We start from the raw sequence: 15,996 nt of genomic DNA, 5'->3' as shown, positions 1-15,996 counted from the left end.
ATCGCTACGTGTCTGTAGCTGCAAGCGTCGCAGGAATTCAGGTAGTGATGACTCCTCGATGGGGCACGTGATCTATGGCTCCTAAACCCGCATTCGCCCCAATCTTTTATGGTTCCCACTAGCCAACCCTCGAGGTTACTGTAGTCCACTTCTGTGTCAACTTTAAGCTTGCTACTCTCAACTTAGTGCCCTCGGTAGAGCCTATGGAGGAACAAAAGATGGTGAGGTCTTGACTACGTTATTGAGGGTAGAAAGCGGGTGGTAAAGGCTATGATGTGGTAAGTAATCGAATGCTGTTTTTTGTTGTAAGATATATTGTCATGCACACTCCTACTCAAGGCGTAGTACAAAAGATCGGCCATGGGCTAACAACTATTTACAACTCAGTTGGTAGCTGTCGCCTAGTCAATTTCTCATGGCCACTGGCGCCCAACATTTAGTATCGACCTCTGCGTTTCGTAGCCTAGCTGACTCCTACGAGTTACAATTACTGGAGAGCTACCTCTGTGAACCTCTACCATTGGATTTGTTTGCACGGACCCACGAACAGATTGGCCAACTGAAAGTCCAAGTTGCTCTCGTTAGACCCACCTATTTATCGCACACTAGTCTAAGCACATCTTAAAGTCAACAAGTAAAGCTATATGACTAGATGAATTGCTAGTAAAACCGGAAAGGTCTTAGCAATACTCGCTCATTTTTTTGGGTCTTGTGGTGTTCAACACAGGTATTCTAACTGGATGCCAATTCACAGCCAGCTCCCCAAGTTGCGTCACTCTACAAACCCCGAATAGCAATCTTTGATTACTGTGCTTGCTTTTCAACCTTGCTTTAAACGTTCCCCCAGCTTAGAGAGCTCGAGCTGGCAGGTACTACATAAGACACTGCTCGTGTTTGGACGCATTTTCATTTGGGGAATTAGCCAGCCAAATCCCAGCTTACATGGAACTGAGCCAAACCTCTTGGTTACAGATAGCCCAGCACAAGCGCTATTCCTGAGGAATCTAGTTCGACTACGTCTTGTCTTTACGAACTCATCTGAAGCCTTACAGCGTGTACAGCCCAATTTCAGTCTATCATAGGCTCGGGGATCTCCTTTCTAGCCTAGACCCTTTTCTCCGCTACTCCGATCACCAGATCTATTGTAAGGTGGTTCAACTGCCCGAACTATACAGTTTCTTTCTCATGGGGATATTTACTACACGCATTGATGAGCAAATAACCTCTGAAGATTCTTGTTCGGGTCTCTGTTTAGGTTTCCTGGGTTCAGGGCCGACTCTTTTCTCTACTGGCCGAGTGTCACGGTTGCTGGGTCACTGAAAATAAATTTAAAGATAGAATAAAAACGCTTTGGTTCATCGGTCGCATTATTAGGTCATCATGTCATACCACCAAGGAAGATTGTTGGGTTAAGATACTAAGTAGCACTTTGTTATAGTAGCATAGAGGTACACTACACTACATACCATCCTTCAGCCCGGAAAATCTGGTATTGTCGAATAGAGTCAGACCTACTATATGTCCGACACATAAAGGGTTATTGTTCTCAAAACTAGATGCGCAAGGTTTCTCGCTTCAACCCTCAACTTTCTTGGTATGTAGGAGACAAGTCTTTGTATATCGGCTGCTTTTTTGTAGAGCTTATGCACTGCAACACGCTCGAACGTTTTCCGATGAACTCCTGCATCTCATATCGTCAAACCATACCTAAAAGCTAGTTCTCAGTGTGACATTATATTCGATCTTAGAAACACTAGCAGCATAGACAGACATTGGATACTACTCTTCGAGCCTTTTCAACACCCGTAACCACATGCTGAGATCTGAAACCTGGCCCAGGTAATTGGGAGCTGGCCGTTTATGTAGATACAGCCTCCAGCACGGGGAAAAGGCTAGAGAGGAACGCTTGAGGCCTCGGCCCTTGAAATGCTCGCGACAGCCACCGCACAAATGCATAACAAAGTGTTTGACCTGTTGGAAACAGTCCACCTCATGGGATGCGCATGAAAACTGAACAGAATCTCCGAAAGGACCTTGGACCTAGTACCCTGGACACATGAGTTTTATAGGTTTTGAGGATTAAGGAAACTTGAAAGCCGAGTTGACCAGCTTTGAAGTGGGTACGTAAGTCATATTTGCAGATGCATATGGTAACCATCCTAAAAGCGACTCCACCAATCCCGTGTAAACCACACAGACCAACCATGATCGAATCGCATTTCTCCGGCGGAGACACATTTCTGAGGCCCAGGCAAAGTTGTTGATCTAGTGCGCGAATAATGCCAGGCATGTCGTCTTTCTGTTTAGCCTCGAGTGGGAACCTCGGGCTGAATTCCTGGAGGAGAGCAAGTGCTGGCATTTTGTTTGAATACACACAACGCGGGGTTACCCGTATAAGCTTCCAGCTAGTACTCCTCTCCTACACTTGTAGGTTGGGCTGTAGCTAGCGCCAGAACATTGAAAAGTCAAGCTTCAGGAGAACTGTGTGCACTTGGGATGTGAGCCCATCTGACAACCTGAACGCAAGATCCCATGAGGAGGCAATTGTAATTTGAATAGGATATCACACAAGTAGAGTGTTACCTTTGAACAGACTCCTGGCATGACCATAGACTCGGTTGATGGATAAGGTCGCAAAAACTCTAGATTGATCCAATGAGCTGAATATTAATATTATCCGAGTGTGAACCGGGGGCTTATTGTTCGTAATCAATACCAACGATGGGCTAGCCAATAGGTTATTGTACACGCACACAGAAGCCAACAGAATCCATGTAAAAGCTAATAAGTTGGAATTAACATAAAATATGGCTAGCATATTTGTCGAGGAGCATAACATAAGGTGCCATGATTTGGAGGATCGGAAAGGTGTAACAAGCGGAATCAGCTGCACCAGGCATGGAAATCATGAACAAGAACCAATCGAATGGGATAACACTGACAAACTGGTACAGTAATGTCTTCAAAACTATAAACAAGCACACAAATGTAATGAAGCAAACAATCCAACATCGAAATATCATCACCGTCGTGCACACGTGAGCCCTAACTAATTTTGACGTTCCATTTTGCGACAGCCTCGGTGACGAATCGCACCATTTCCTCCTTGGCCATTTTCTTTGCACTATCCGATATACCTTCTAAAGCATCCACGGCACCCGGACTTGCTACCAGTGGGTCGAGCTCCAATACCTCGCCACTTGTGGTAGGTAGCATGACAAGCGCGGAAGCGGTGCGGCGGATTTTAGACGGCGTCCGGGGTATATCAAGTTGTGATTGCGAAGTGGAGGGCGCAGACGTGAGGTGCTTGGCGGAGTGTTGTGAATTGAGAGTTGATGAAGTAGAAGAGGGAACATCGTATGAGACTAGCGTCGATGTGGAACTGGCAGATGGATGGCGTATGCGAGTGAAGTAGTAGATCGAGAATTGTTGGGCCTAACGCGAATAGACGATCCTTGCTTTGAAAGATGGTTGGGCTTAGCTTTGGGCGATCGTCGACCTTTTCCGCTATCCAAGTTTAGTCGATCATCATGTGCACTATAATACGTTTAGAAATACGTTTAATAGACCTTTGATTTAAGAGGAACCACTTACACGTCATAATCGGGATCCAAGGGGTTGGCTAGTGGACTACCGTTGATACTAAGCATCTGTTCGCCTCGTCTCGGTCGCCTAGGGTAAGGGGAGCAGATGGTGGCATGACCGGTGCGAATGTTGCGCTTGTTGGAGGCTTCGTAGATGCGGTAGGTATAACCGGCTGGGACACAGAGCGTGTTGTAGCATTGTATCCAGGCTGAGTCCCACTAGGGCCTCCTCGGAAAGGCGAGGCTGGTACAGTGGTTGTCCGGGACAAGGCAGGAGCTTTGCGGAGAGGTGTGGCGTTGAGTCGAGGACGGGATGGTGTAGGATTGGGGTTGGGGTTGGGATTCGAGTGGAGGGTACGGTTGGCGGACGGTGTCCGGGAACCGGCTGGGACAATACGACGCACAGCAGATGACGGCGGCGCGACTTTGCGGGCTACGAAATACTATTAGATATACGTGCCAGCATATCGGTCAAGATACATACCAGCTTTGGGTGCTCTCGACCCTTCTTTATCAGGGACGGCAGCAGTTTCTGTATTTTGTGATGCCTGCCATTTTCTGAGCGGGAAGAAAGTGAAAGTGAACATCAACGGATATCACCACCTAGGTAACTGAACATACCGCTTGCCCCCCGCAAGATCTGCATCTCCGGTGGACTCTAGTCGCGCCTGGGCCATGCCTTGCAAGCATTCTGAAATAGACCCATTATATTTATCTGCAAATTCCCCAACAGTCAAAGATCGCAGTGCACGTGGTATTCGAGTAACTTCGTTCTCCTGTCGGATTAAGAAACGTTCAAGAATGTCGGTAACATTGGTTCGCATACGTGCAACTCGATCCGCGACTACCACGAACAGACTATTAGCAACCACATCAATCATACAAGGTTAATGCCCACCTTCTAGGTCGAAATTCTCCAACAATTGCGCCTTCTCCTCCTCTGTAAACCTTCGAGTGGGTTTCGTTGATGCACCGCTTTGTGCGGCGGCCGCACCCGGTGTATAGTGTTCCGTATTCTTCCTCTCCATATTCGATGCCAAAGCGTCGTTTTGTATAACTAGCACGGGCATTGGCGGCTGGTAAGCCAAGGCGCTTGGGGAATGGTCGGCTGGTTGTTGTGAAGCCTCGACCCACGTGACTGAAGACAGAATTTCAACTTACCTCGGAAGTTCGCTCGGAATCAGGATCAACACTCAAACAATTCCCGACCAGACTGAACTCACTTTGGAAGGAATTAATGACTTGAAATTTTAAATTATTGGGTATGAAAGCCTACGGCAAGAAGAGACTTGGCTTCGAAGCCAATCTCAATTTCTCATCCATTTATGGGTATTTGAGGGCTGGGTGTTATGCTAAACCAGAAGTATATTGGCACCTTGTTGAACAAGGAAACTATCTACACCTGTCCTAAGCTTAAAGTACCCCATTCTGATCCCGATTATACCTAAAAGTAAGACCTTGGTGTGTCAAGCTAACCCGTTTGCTCGTAGCTTCATGTCGCCTATCGATCCTATACATCACTATTGTCATTGGTCGGAAGGGGCACGTCTACCGCGAGCTGTACGTTTAATCATATACCATCAACCATCGCCCGATGAGTGCCAGGTTATTATTCATCGTATCGCGGGAGTTTGTTCATCCATCAAGCCGAGCGCCGAGACTACTTGTTCATCTTACTAAGAATGTATGAGCAATATCTATGAAGGATGACGAACAAATATGACAGCCCCGCTTCAGCTTCTTCCAAATTAATCGCATAAATAGTAGTACCCAGGAGAAGGTCAGATTCATTCTTTCACGCCAAACTCTGCCTTTGACTCGACTCAATATTAAAGCTACCTGAAACTATGCCAGAGACACTCACACTCTATTCATCCGAGGTTAGCACATAAGTTAATCAAATTCATTCGACATTACTTACCTACCTCGATAATCTTGGAAAGATCTGCCCGTTTGCCCAACGGACGGTGATCGCCCTACAGGAGGCAAAGGCCGATTATACTTTATACGAGATCGATTTGGCGAATAAACCTGATTGGTATGCGCCCAAGGTCAATCCGGCCAGCAAGGGTGTGTCAACCAGCAGCTGCAAATTGTCGATCCCAGTCAATATACTCACCGGTTTATATTTATAGTCCCCGCTATCGCCTATGGAGGGCCCAAAGTTGACCCAGCGAATCCATCTCCTGAATCCATCAAGCTTGCGGAATCGCTCGTTCTCCTCGAGTTCATCGCTGACTTATACCCAAACTCTGGTCTGCTATCCACCAACCCAGTCGAGCGTGCACAAGCAAGGTTTATAATTGATCTCTTCAGTACTAAAGCATTACCGGCCTTCTTCGCGGTGACGTGGAAAGGCGAATCCCCGGATGGGTTATACAGTGCCCTGCTCGCGTTCCAAGAGCAACTCGAACTACATGCCAAGCCATTCCTAGGAGGAGACAAACTTAACATTGCAGATGTGGCCGTCGCTCCATTCTTAGCTAGACTCGATTCTCATCTGAGAAATGATGTTGGAGGCTTTGAAACAGGCGTGGGATCAAAGATATACGACGAGATCTTCAAGAGCGAACGCTTTAATACTCTGTCAAAGTATGCGCAAGCGCTGTTAGCGAGGGAAACAGTGAAGAAGAGCTTCCCGGAAGTGAGTGAAATATGGCGTATTAAGCAACCGATACTGAGCGTTCATACAGGACAAGTATCTTGAAAGGATCAAAGCGCGTGTGCAAGAGGCTCTCAAAGAAAAGTCGAGCACTTAACACGTAATAATTTTTCACTTGGTTGATTGTACCGAAAGCTACGCAATCTATATTTTAACACATAACTCAAACATACTTTTGATATTGATGGTGCACCCGTGTGAATGGTCGTAAAGGCCAGCGGCCGCCATGAAGAGCACCGCAACCTCGAATCATAAAATTGACCAGTTATATAAGTTACATAAATGTTGGTTATTAGGCAGAGCTAGCAAAGAAACTGTCTCATGCACCAGGGGCTTTGATTTTACCGTGATAGTGTTTTTTCAATGAAGCACCTGGGAGCCCGATACTCCTGGAGCCCCCCAGCTTACTAGCGCATGTGTACTACGTATTCCTGGTGTGTCTGCTAATTATACGTATTTCGAGGTAACAAAGGAAACATAATTTCTTCGCGGTTTGCCACCCAAATTCTTCTCTAATTTGGTTCCCAGGATCAGTGGCAGTATCCTGTCTCCCCTGTGTTTCAGCTGCTCAGAAAAGGGGCGCTTCATGATGCCCCTAAACTTGATCTTCGAGTGGCTAAGGCGCTGGGGTTGATTTCCACAGATCCCGTTGGGTTCCAACCACTCCTTTGTTCAGCGTGGCAGTGCTACCAAAAAAGAAGGCATTTTCGGCTATTGCTTGTGAGCCGCGCGAGACGTGAGCGCGAACCGGCCATCGACGGATGTGCGATCGCAAGAAACTCTAAGCTCTGGTTACCCTTTGCCTTTGAGTTAATAGACATGGGTTAGGGAGCATATGTACAGAACAAAGCAAGAGCGCGGCATAGTTCCATGTGGACCTAGGCTCCACCTTTTCAATTCAAAGGCTATATGCGCCATTTTCTTGGGATCTGCAGCAAGCCATTGGTTTGGTTTTTGGTTGAGAATCGTAACTAAAAAAATTCCAGAAAATCATGAGATTGATTGCGACTTTAGTCGTCTACCATTACAGGCATTACAAGTGCATAGCTAAACAAATTGAGAACCAGAGATTGACAAGAGAGATGAGGTAGCATGCGAATTCAAATAGATGATGCGTTAGAGAGAGTGAGGGACCGTGGGGATTGACAGAAGGGGTAGAAAAAAAGCATGTCATAGTAGCATATAGAAAAGAGAAAAAGTCGTTAGCAATGCAGCAGTACGAGGCAACAGGTGCACCGAACAGACTGATTTACACAAGAAAAATGGCCACCGCAGCCGCCCAAATCAACAAAGAAGTCCACACTTTTCGGCAACACGTGTATTCTGTTACGATATCCGAGAAACGTCAGGCTAGGCCGCCGTCGAGACCGAGAGGTTCCGAGTCGGATGACGCAGGTAGAGATTGAACAAGGCGCTCTGCCAGTCGGTCCCTGACCGCAATAAAGGTCCTACAATCCAATTGAGAAGCGATTCCAGCGGTCTGCGGTTGCTCGAGGTACTTGAGGACCATGTCAAGGGCTTCAAGCGTCTGATGAGGTGATGGAGCATCGAATAACGAAGACCCAATACTAGATATGTCCGTGGACGCTTGCGATGCAACATCATAACTGAACGCAGAAGCATCACTTGGGTGACGCGAGTGCTTTTGAGATATAGGGGAGTATCGAGCGTTATGAGCCATAGCCAATCCGTTGCCAGATACCGAAGTAGACGCAGACAAGGGGCTGGGGAAACGAGGAATGGCGGCGCTCGTAGGAGTGCCAGCAAACCTCATGTCAAGTCTCACTGGAGACATCGGCTGAATCGAACAAACACCAACTTGAGGTGAGCTTGCCGGCCCCACGGCCCTCATGGCAACCGAGTGCGAGTGTGCCCGGGATCTCAGACCACCGTCATTCAGCGCGCGTTGGGGTCGCGTCGCGGACGGAGAGGAAGCAAATGAAGAAACGGCAGAAGACAGAGGGGTGTTTGACTGAAATGCGCTGAGGTCCTGAGTAGCGTTGGACATTGGGTCAGTCGAGAATGTTGAGAACGAGTTGTCCTGAGACATCAGACCATGGTCCAGGTCAGTTGAGACAGTTGTCATAGAATTGAATGAATTCTGTTCAACTCTATCGGCGTTGTGGCTATCGCTGTCCTCGAGCTGTGTTGTCTGAGAGGCCGATGTTGGCATGGTTTCATCTTCGTCCATCTGCTCGAGGTCTTCACCTGATTCATGCTGAGGGGATGGGTCTCGCTCATCCTGGGACCGCCGTGTGAGGCTATTGCGAAGCTTAAAATTCTCAATCCACCCGCTCGACGCTTTGAACTTTCCCTCCGGCAAACCGATTTCCGCAGCACACTCCTTGGCCTTGGCCTTGATGCGGGTATCGGTAATATTGGTACCATTCTCCTGGCACTGCCTGACCCACTTGAGTAGCTCGGTCTCGATTTCAGGGAATTTGGAAGGTCTAATGCATACAGGAGGGCTGGCCGTTCAGCCGAGGGGAAGGCGCACCGGGCTAAAGTAACTCACCTATGCTTCACCGGTATGGATTTCCTCGGGTTCGTGTCCAAAGATAACCATTTGTCTTTGTGTTTGAGGATCTTGCTAATAGTACTGCGCTCCACACCATACTTGATCGCAATATCTTCCTGCCTTGCTTTTGGCCGATCGCGAGCATAAGAACAGATTTCCTTTCGGCGCGCATCGTCTAACCGTTGCTTGTTTGCACGTCGCCTGATAGGAGACCCAGTATGATTATTACCCGGGCGCGGTGCCACCGTGGAAGATCGAGCAATCGACGGATGTGAATGACCGCTGGTCACCAATGAGTTTGATTGATGCGTTGCAGAAAGATGTACGGAGACTGCGGAAGAATGAGGTGAACCATTCACAAAGGTTAATGTTGATAGTGATGGGACAGGCACGATGCATTCACCTGCGCCAGTGTCATGTTCTCCTACTGGGGAAGCATAGGCAGAGAAATCCAAAGGTTGGGCGCTGGTGGCAGCCGTACTGGCGGGAGAAACGGACCGAACGGAGCTAGAGGCGATGGAGGAAGGGGTATAGGGAATCGAAAACCCATTTTGAGTTGGCGGTCCGTAAGGCGGTGCGGACAATGAATGCATGTGAAGCTGCGGTGAACTTGAAGGCCCATAATGACATTGATCTTGCATCGATGGCTGTTGGTTAGGTCGGCCAGGATGAGCAGAATGCGGGTGCGATAGCTGCTGATTCTCGTACATCCCTTGGTGACTGATGTAATACGGTGAATTCTGCGGCATTGCGAGAGACAGAGGCAGAGTGCCTCGTTGGTGGTTCATGTCCAAGGTCGTTGGTGGCGTGGAGGTTTCGTAAGTGTTCAGACTAGACGGGAATGAAGTGGGAGTGGTGGCGGAGTTCAGATGCTGGGGCCGAATGTTTACTGGCGAGCCGAGATTCGTGGCGGCCTGCTTAAGTAGAATCGTAAATGCTTGTTAGCACGGTGCTTTGGCTGTGTCATAACGAAAGCAAACAATCCCAAAAGAGCAGACAGATTGGATATAGCGAAAGGTCCGTGGAGTCTGCCCCCTGAATCAGGCAACAGCACCAGAACTAAGGAAGCCACGGTGTGGCGACGCATAGCATAACAATGGCAATGATTGAGCTCGGTGATATGGAATACACCATCCGGTCCAGCGTATCATCTCGGCTAGCTAATAAACGCTAGTACTGCCAAAGCGTAGACCATGTCTCTGAGCCAATCCCACCCCCATAGGTTCGCTCCACTATGGTCCTTGGCCACTCAACAAGCCGACCACACCAGAAACCAGACTCATGTTTGAAGATTGAGAAGCTAAGACATACCTCTTGCACGTGATGTTGGTCAAGGTTGCCGCTACCGCAACTTGTGTCAATTCGAAGGCCCTTAGGTACTGAATCATTACTCGCTTCTGGACTTGCTTGATCAGGGACGGCATCTGACACTGCACCCCGTCGCTGGAATGCTATTCCGTCCGTCTGGGGAGTAGAAAAAGAGCCCGACCAGCTGGGAGCATCGTCCTGAGGAGTCGGCTGAGTACCCACAAAGTTGGTGTCAGCAAATGGGTTGTTGTCATGACCAATATATCCAGTATCATAGGGCGATTGATTATACTGAAGACTTGAGAATGAGTCGAAGCTGGAGGGATGCGGGTAGTATCCAAATGATTGCTCTGCCATGGTGTGCAGCGTCCTGGGTGCGCAAGCGCGTAGGGAAATGGATCGTGGGTGTGGTCGTCGTGGAGTCATAGGGTCATCGAGCATGTTGTAAACGTTTTGTTGCAAAGTTCAACACCAGCATCCAATAGGGTAATATAGATGGTTCAACGAGGAGAATCCGGATCGGAGAATATAGAGGCGCCCGTTGTTGAATTGGTACGAATGGTGAAGCGAGGTATGGAAGAAACAAAAGAACATCGTCAGTAACTGATAGCCACGTGCAGGTATGCGTTTGAACCCGAGTCAATCTAGGCCAAATGGGACAAAAACTTATGGTAATTGCTTAATGGTAAGAAACGAACGCATGCCACTCCCCGACGGGCATGCGGAAGAGATCTGGAAGGGCCAAAGCGATTCGTGCCGAGTGGCAACTCAGGAGACTCGAGGGACGACTCGAGCGAAAACTCGCGCCCTTCAACTGATTTTCAGAAGCATAGTACGGGAGCCAACCTCGGGAAGACGTCCGTGACCAGTCGGGAAACGATCTTCAATGGATCACAAGAGTAAATCGATCAGGAAAGGCGATTTGATTCCCAACATGACGCCATGGTTGTCACCAACACCAATATAGAGACTTGAACGTCCAAAACTAGGAGCGGATGGGCAGATATGGAATATAGATGTGTGGTACGATAGTTAACACAGACGTGAATGATGTACGTCCCAACCAAGACGCCACCCTGTTGGCCGGCGTCTGTTGACCAACCAACGTACCCATGATTGGGCAAGTCCAGAGGTGTAGCGCAGTCGCAATACATAGCTATACACTCACCGATAACATACACGATTCCACTGATTATTGCAAGCGAGGATACTGAGACGGAGGTCCAATCATTAACAAGTTGATAGTCGTGAGGGGGCGTAAGTAGGCCGAGACAGGATAGACCGGGCCGTTGAAATCGTTTCGAGCGAGGGAGAAGAAGAAGTTTTGGAGTCGTCGTCTTGCTGTGGTTGCAGTTGCCGTCACTCTCGACGTTGTTGTCACTGTTGCTGGAAGCGAGTAGTAAACCAGGCGACGATGGCAATGTGGTTGTTAGCCTCAAGACAGCAAGTCCTCAAGCCCAACTCACACAATCTGTCTAACTGCAGACTAGCAAGCAGGGGTCGTAGGCAGTGGGTGGAACAAACAGCTACGCGACCATCGGTGGTCGGTGCCGGAGACACTCTGTGGGGAGTGCAAAGGGTCCATATTCAGCCGGCCCCATATGGATATCCGGATGTCCCTGACCCCAGAAACCGCGCTTCTTGCACACGGCCGATGTATGCGTCGGCTTCAGATATTGGCTTCAAACAACTGGCAGGTCGAATACTGGTATCGGTCCAGATATTCCCCTAGCAAGTATCCGCTTTCAGGCACCCAAAACGGTTATCTGGGATGGTTGTTTAAGTCTTGCAGTATAACGTAGTTTTTTTTCTGGTCCCAACTTGCAATTACTTTCACCCCACTCTTCCACACAGCTTGTTTGAGGGATCTTCTTTGAAAATCACGATTTCCCAACCACTGATGTACAATTACTCCTGCTATCGATGCATCACCTGAATTACTGTGTTCACTACCAGAATGAAACCCTAGGGAGAAACACTGAGAAAATTTCAGCAAAATTTCAGCACCACCAACCACAAGTATGAACGTTGCTGGACTGAATGGAAGGTCGGCTGTGTAACCCTCAAATGTTCCGGTCTCTTCCTGAGCTCGTTGCACTATTTTGCTTTTCCAGCCACGCACGGATGATCCATACATCCCCATCGAGTTCTAGGTCCAACCCAGGAAGTCCCCTATTTATTTATTCGAACTGAAATCCCACGCTAATGCCTTCCGTTGATAGACCAAAACGTAATAAATGTATAATAACGATTATGTGGCTGGCCATAAATGGCAATATAGCATATATTTGTACTCGCCCGCTTCCTCGTGTGGGTCGGGAATGTCTCTACCTTGAAAACAACTTCCTGAGTCCTGACCCTGCTGAGCATCCGTTCTAGTCTTTAGCCATTTACGCTGCTTCATATTATGTATACATGTCAGACACTTGAACGCGTGCCGCGCGATGAAGAGCGCCGGGCTGCCCGCATCTAAGTTTATGCGAATGACGTAGTGCTCTATTTACACCAGGGCGAACAGTTTCAACCACTGCTCGGCCAGCAATGCTGCCCATGTCAAGGTTTACTACGCGCACTGTCCAACGACGCCCACTCCACTGATTGGCTGGATTTACTGGACATCACTTGAGTTGATTGTAAAATGGTTGGACAGAGCTCTTGACACAGGGGGTTATCCCAGTGGCGCATCGAGTTCCCTCTTATCGCAGTATGTGTTGCTGGACAGATCTAGAAGGGTTCGAGTTCTGGACGCGTCAAGCCTCAAGTGTATACCCCTTTCGTGATTGCGTGGATATTCGACGATTATCGTTTCCAACCCTGTTTCAGCCCCTCGCTCTGTAGATTGATCTATAATGTGAACATCGGGCTGGACCTCTCCAAGGATGATTGGTTACCGGATATGGAGCAGATACATCAGTTTACAGTCAACTGCCCGCGGAGACCGTTTATACGGTTCGCTAATGAGCGATTTAATGATACTCGAGAGTTCACGATATATGAGTGATTGCCGCGCAGCATATGCATCGGCTAGCTTGCTCCAGGTCTGGGAGCGTGACGATCGGATATTGACTGTTGTTAGGTCCAAATAATTACCATGCATGGCATCAGTCGTACCTTAAACAGGAGGGATAGAAGCCGCAGAGCGAATCGCACACACCTTTGTTTTTTATTTATTTATTTCGATTTTCTTTTGCCTCGCGAATTCCAGTCACGGGGGCATGTAAAACACACCCAACCAACAGGCCAACTGCCGTGCAAACCCATTTGGTGAATGGTCAATTCTAACGCAATCTATTCCGGTGGGATTTAGGGGCGTCATGCACTTTGGGAATCATTTGCCCAGAATAATGGGGTATATGCATGATCCGCTCCCACTAAATTGAAACTACCAAGACTCCAACGACCGAGCTGTTCACAAAGATTTGCATCGGAAAATACCACCGAGCCTCCGACAAGATATTAAGCCCCACGCCCAGGGAAGACCATTAACGACAAATATATGCACACGATCGAAATACGACATCAGACACCAAGAGTGGAGTTATACAATTACATACGCAGAGCTGTTGCATGTCGAAGACTAGGCCTCTCGCCAGCACCTTACTTTTTGCCCCCAGTCTTGGCCTTCTTTCCACCAGTGTCCTTTTTCTCGTCCGCCTACGGTTAGGGATATATCAACACTAATAGCCGCGAATAACAAACAGAGGGTCTAACCTTCCGCTTAGCACCAGCGCCCTTGCTGCTCGCTGCGCCTTTACCCGCGGTAGCCTTTGCTTTCGAGCTCGCCGACTCGGTAACTTTGAAGAATCCATCAAGTCTCCCTTGCTGCTTGGTGTTGAGCATCTTCGTGAGCTTTTCGGCACCCTTACGGACCCGCTCTTCGCTGTGAAGTAGTAAGTATTACAATCGGTGCAGCTCTGCATTGCTAGACGTACTTAAAACCTTTCTCAACCACAAGGAACTTAACTAATCCATCGACATCTGGTGCTTCCCACACAAGCTGGAGAGGGGTACGAAGGTGAGTATGAGTGAGTTAATGGTAAATAAGGTTACAGACCTCTACTTGGTCGGCAGGGGTAACGTCCGGTTGCAAAAAGAGCTTCTTCGCCTCTTCCCATGGGTAGTAGTCTGGAACGTGAATACCACCGCGGCGAACAGGAGCAGGTTTCTTTGGAGCCTCATCCGCTTTAGTTTCGGCATCGTCCGCTTTGGCTGCAACGTCCTCCATTTTATGATCCTTGTCATCTTCTGCGGCTCCGTCCTTTATCTCACTCGCGCTAGTCACTTTAGTGTCTTCATCCTCGTCGATCTTCATACCAGCCTCTGAGCTCGCAGCGGGAGACGATGCGCGTGTAGGGGACGAATCGCGAGCTGGCGATGAAACAGCTTCTGTATCGTCCCAGGGATCAGACCCCTCCTCATCGTCTGATTCGATCCTGTTCTTAGACTTTGTGCTTTTCTGTTTTTTCGCCTTTGGCTTTTCTTCTTCTTCAGACTCCATCGCTTCGTCCTCATCCTCTTCGTCCTTCTTTTTGGATTTGGATGGCTTAGATCCCTTTTTGGACGTGCTTTTTGCCTTGTGCTCCTTCTTGAGGTCCGCCTCTTCTCGTTCAGCCATTTTGGCTCGAAGAACCTTTAGAACCTCCTCCAAGCTTCCGTGCTCTTGCATGAGCTTAAACGCATTCTTAGGTCCTACCCCTTTGATGGGCTCGAGATAATCGCACCCCAGTAATATGCACAATTCCGTGAACTATGTCATTCAATTATATTAATTTGCAAAGAATCCGGTCGATTGGCCAGTACTTACCTGCTCCATATTCATGCCAAGTCCCTCCAGAGCTTTCTCGAGGACGATTTCGGAGATGGGTGCTTTCTTTGCTTCGGAAAACGTGAGATGTCGGTACAATACAGGTGCGTTGAAAGTCAGGGTATCCATATCTTCGGAGCCTGCGGCGTATACCTAGGGGTGTTATATGAGGCATGAGTAATAAATCGCGAAGATGCCAGACGTTGAATATGACAGAAGGAAAGCCGATGGCATTCATACCTTACCGCCCCGTGCAAGCTCTGCACATTGCGCCTCCGCCTCAGATGGTGCCTGTACAATCGATGTATTGGCCAATTGAGCTCTTGCGTGGATTAATACAATATTACTCACTACGACACATGGGATACCCATCAACTTGAGAAGCTTCCGACATTCCTCGTTATGTTCACGCGTCACACGTACGGTTCGCCTCGCAAACTTTTCAACATCCTCGGCCGTACCTTATCACTTTTCACTATTAATATAAACACAACGACAATTATATTGAATCAAGACTGACCAACTTCTTTAGCCTCCTCCCCATCTTCTTTTGCTTTCTGTCGGCCCTCAAATCGCTTCGAGAGCTATAATAACAAGTATTATGGCATTATTACGATCGGGACCATTTAAGCCGACTTACCACGCCAGACTTGAGATCTGGGGGTTTCCCATCGAATACATATGCGGGTTTGATACCGTGATCTACCATGCGAAGGGTACGATAGAAAAAGCCCATCAGGTGACTGAAATAGCGTCAATACACCGGTAGGCCCCAAATGTGGCGATAGACTCACCTTGTGGTTTCGCCAGCCTCATTGGTGAGCATTTGTCCATCCTGTTGTCTAACCGCGATAAGGAACTGGTAGATGCTCATAGACGCGTCGATTGCGACTTTACGCCCAAACAATGTTTTAATGTCATGCTCCTGTCAAAATAGTTGGTCTTTAATAGAACGAACCGGGGTCTCGAGAAAACCAAACTTACTTTGATGCTGGCTGGAGCATGTTCGGAGAGCAATCCAGTAAGGCCTTTGATACCCATGACTGTGGTGTTGTAGACACGATGGAGACGCGGATTGTTTGTGACGTCGAAAAGTCACGTGATCTCACATTGTATTCAA

The 15,996-nt window shown here is 48.2% G+C and overlaps 4 protein-coding genes across 4 annotated transcripts; 1 reads left to right on the top strand and 3 right to left on the bottom strand.

Annotated features, from left to right (window-relative positions):
• Positions 1-3,045: 3,045 nt before the first annotated feature.
• Positions 3,046-4,654, bottom strand: RhiXN_01596 (uncharacterized protein; the record flags this gene model as incomplete). Its single annotated transcript, XM_043321415.1, has 5 exons — positions 3,046-3,435; positions 3,635-4,017; positions 4,069-4,142; positions 4,206-4,428; positions 4,483-4,654. 5 exons carry the CDS (start codon positions 4,652-4,654, stop codon positions 3,046-3,048), a joined length of 1,242 nt encoding a protein of 413 aa, XP_043187238.1.
• A 777-nt stretch (positions 4,655-5,431) lies between these two features.
• Positions 5,432-6,343, top strand: RhiXN_01595 (glutathione S-transferase; the record flags this gene model as incomplete). The annotated part of the gene is made up of 4 exons (XM_043321414.1): positions 5,432-5,464; positions 5,528-5,654; positions 5,720-6,228; positions 6,278-6,343. 4 exons carry the CDS (start codon positions 5,432-5,434, stop codon positions 6,341-6,343), a joined length of 735 nt encoding a protein of 244 aa, XP_043187237.1.
• Positions 6,344-7,591: 1,248 nt separating this feature from the next.
• On the bottom strand, positions 7,592-10,429 carry RhiXN_01594 (Tc5 transposase DNA-binding domain protein; the record flags this gene model as incomplete). Its single annotated transcript, XM_043321413.1, has 3 exons — positions 7,592-8,714; positions 8,762-9,678; positions 10,076-10,429. The coding sequence occupies 3 exons, from the start codon at positions 10,427-10,429 to the stop codon at positions 7,592-7,594; spliced, it is 2,394 nt and encodes a 797-aa protein (XP_043187236.1).
• Positions 10,430-13,669: 3,240 nt separating this feature from the next.
• Positions 13,670-15,917, bottom strand: RhiXN_01593 (5'-3' exoribonuclease; the record flags this gene model as incomplete). The annotated part of the gene is made up of 11 exons (XM_043321412.1): positions 13,670-13,726; positions 13,784-13,952; positions 14,005-14,069; positions 14,127-14,819; positions 14,877-15,029; positions 15,117-15,167; positions 15,228-15,337; positions 15,397-15,460; positions 15,517-15,619; positions 15,671-15,801; positions 15,861-15,917. The coding sequence occupies 11 exons, from the start codon at positions 15,915-15,917 to the stop codon at positions 13,670-13,672; spliced, it is 1,653 nt and encodes a 550-aa protein (XP_043187235.1).
• Positions 15,918-15,996: the final 79 nt, after the last annotated feature.

This window comes from Rhizoctonia solani, chromosome 16, assembly GCF_016906535.1.
Source record: "Rhizoctonia solani chromosome 16, complete sequence".
Taxonomy (NCBI): domain Eukaryota; kingdom Fungi; phylum Basidiomycota; class Agaricomycetes; order Cantharellales; family Ceratobasidiaceae; genus Rhizoctonia; species Rhizoctonia solani.
Note: the sequence above shows the minus strand (reverse complement) of the source record. Positions and strands in the feature narration are given on the sequence as shown.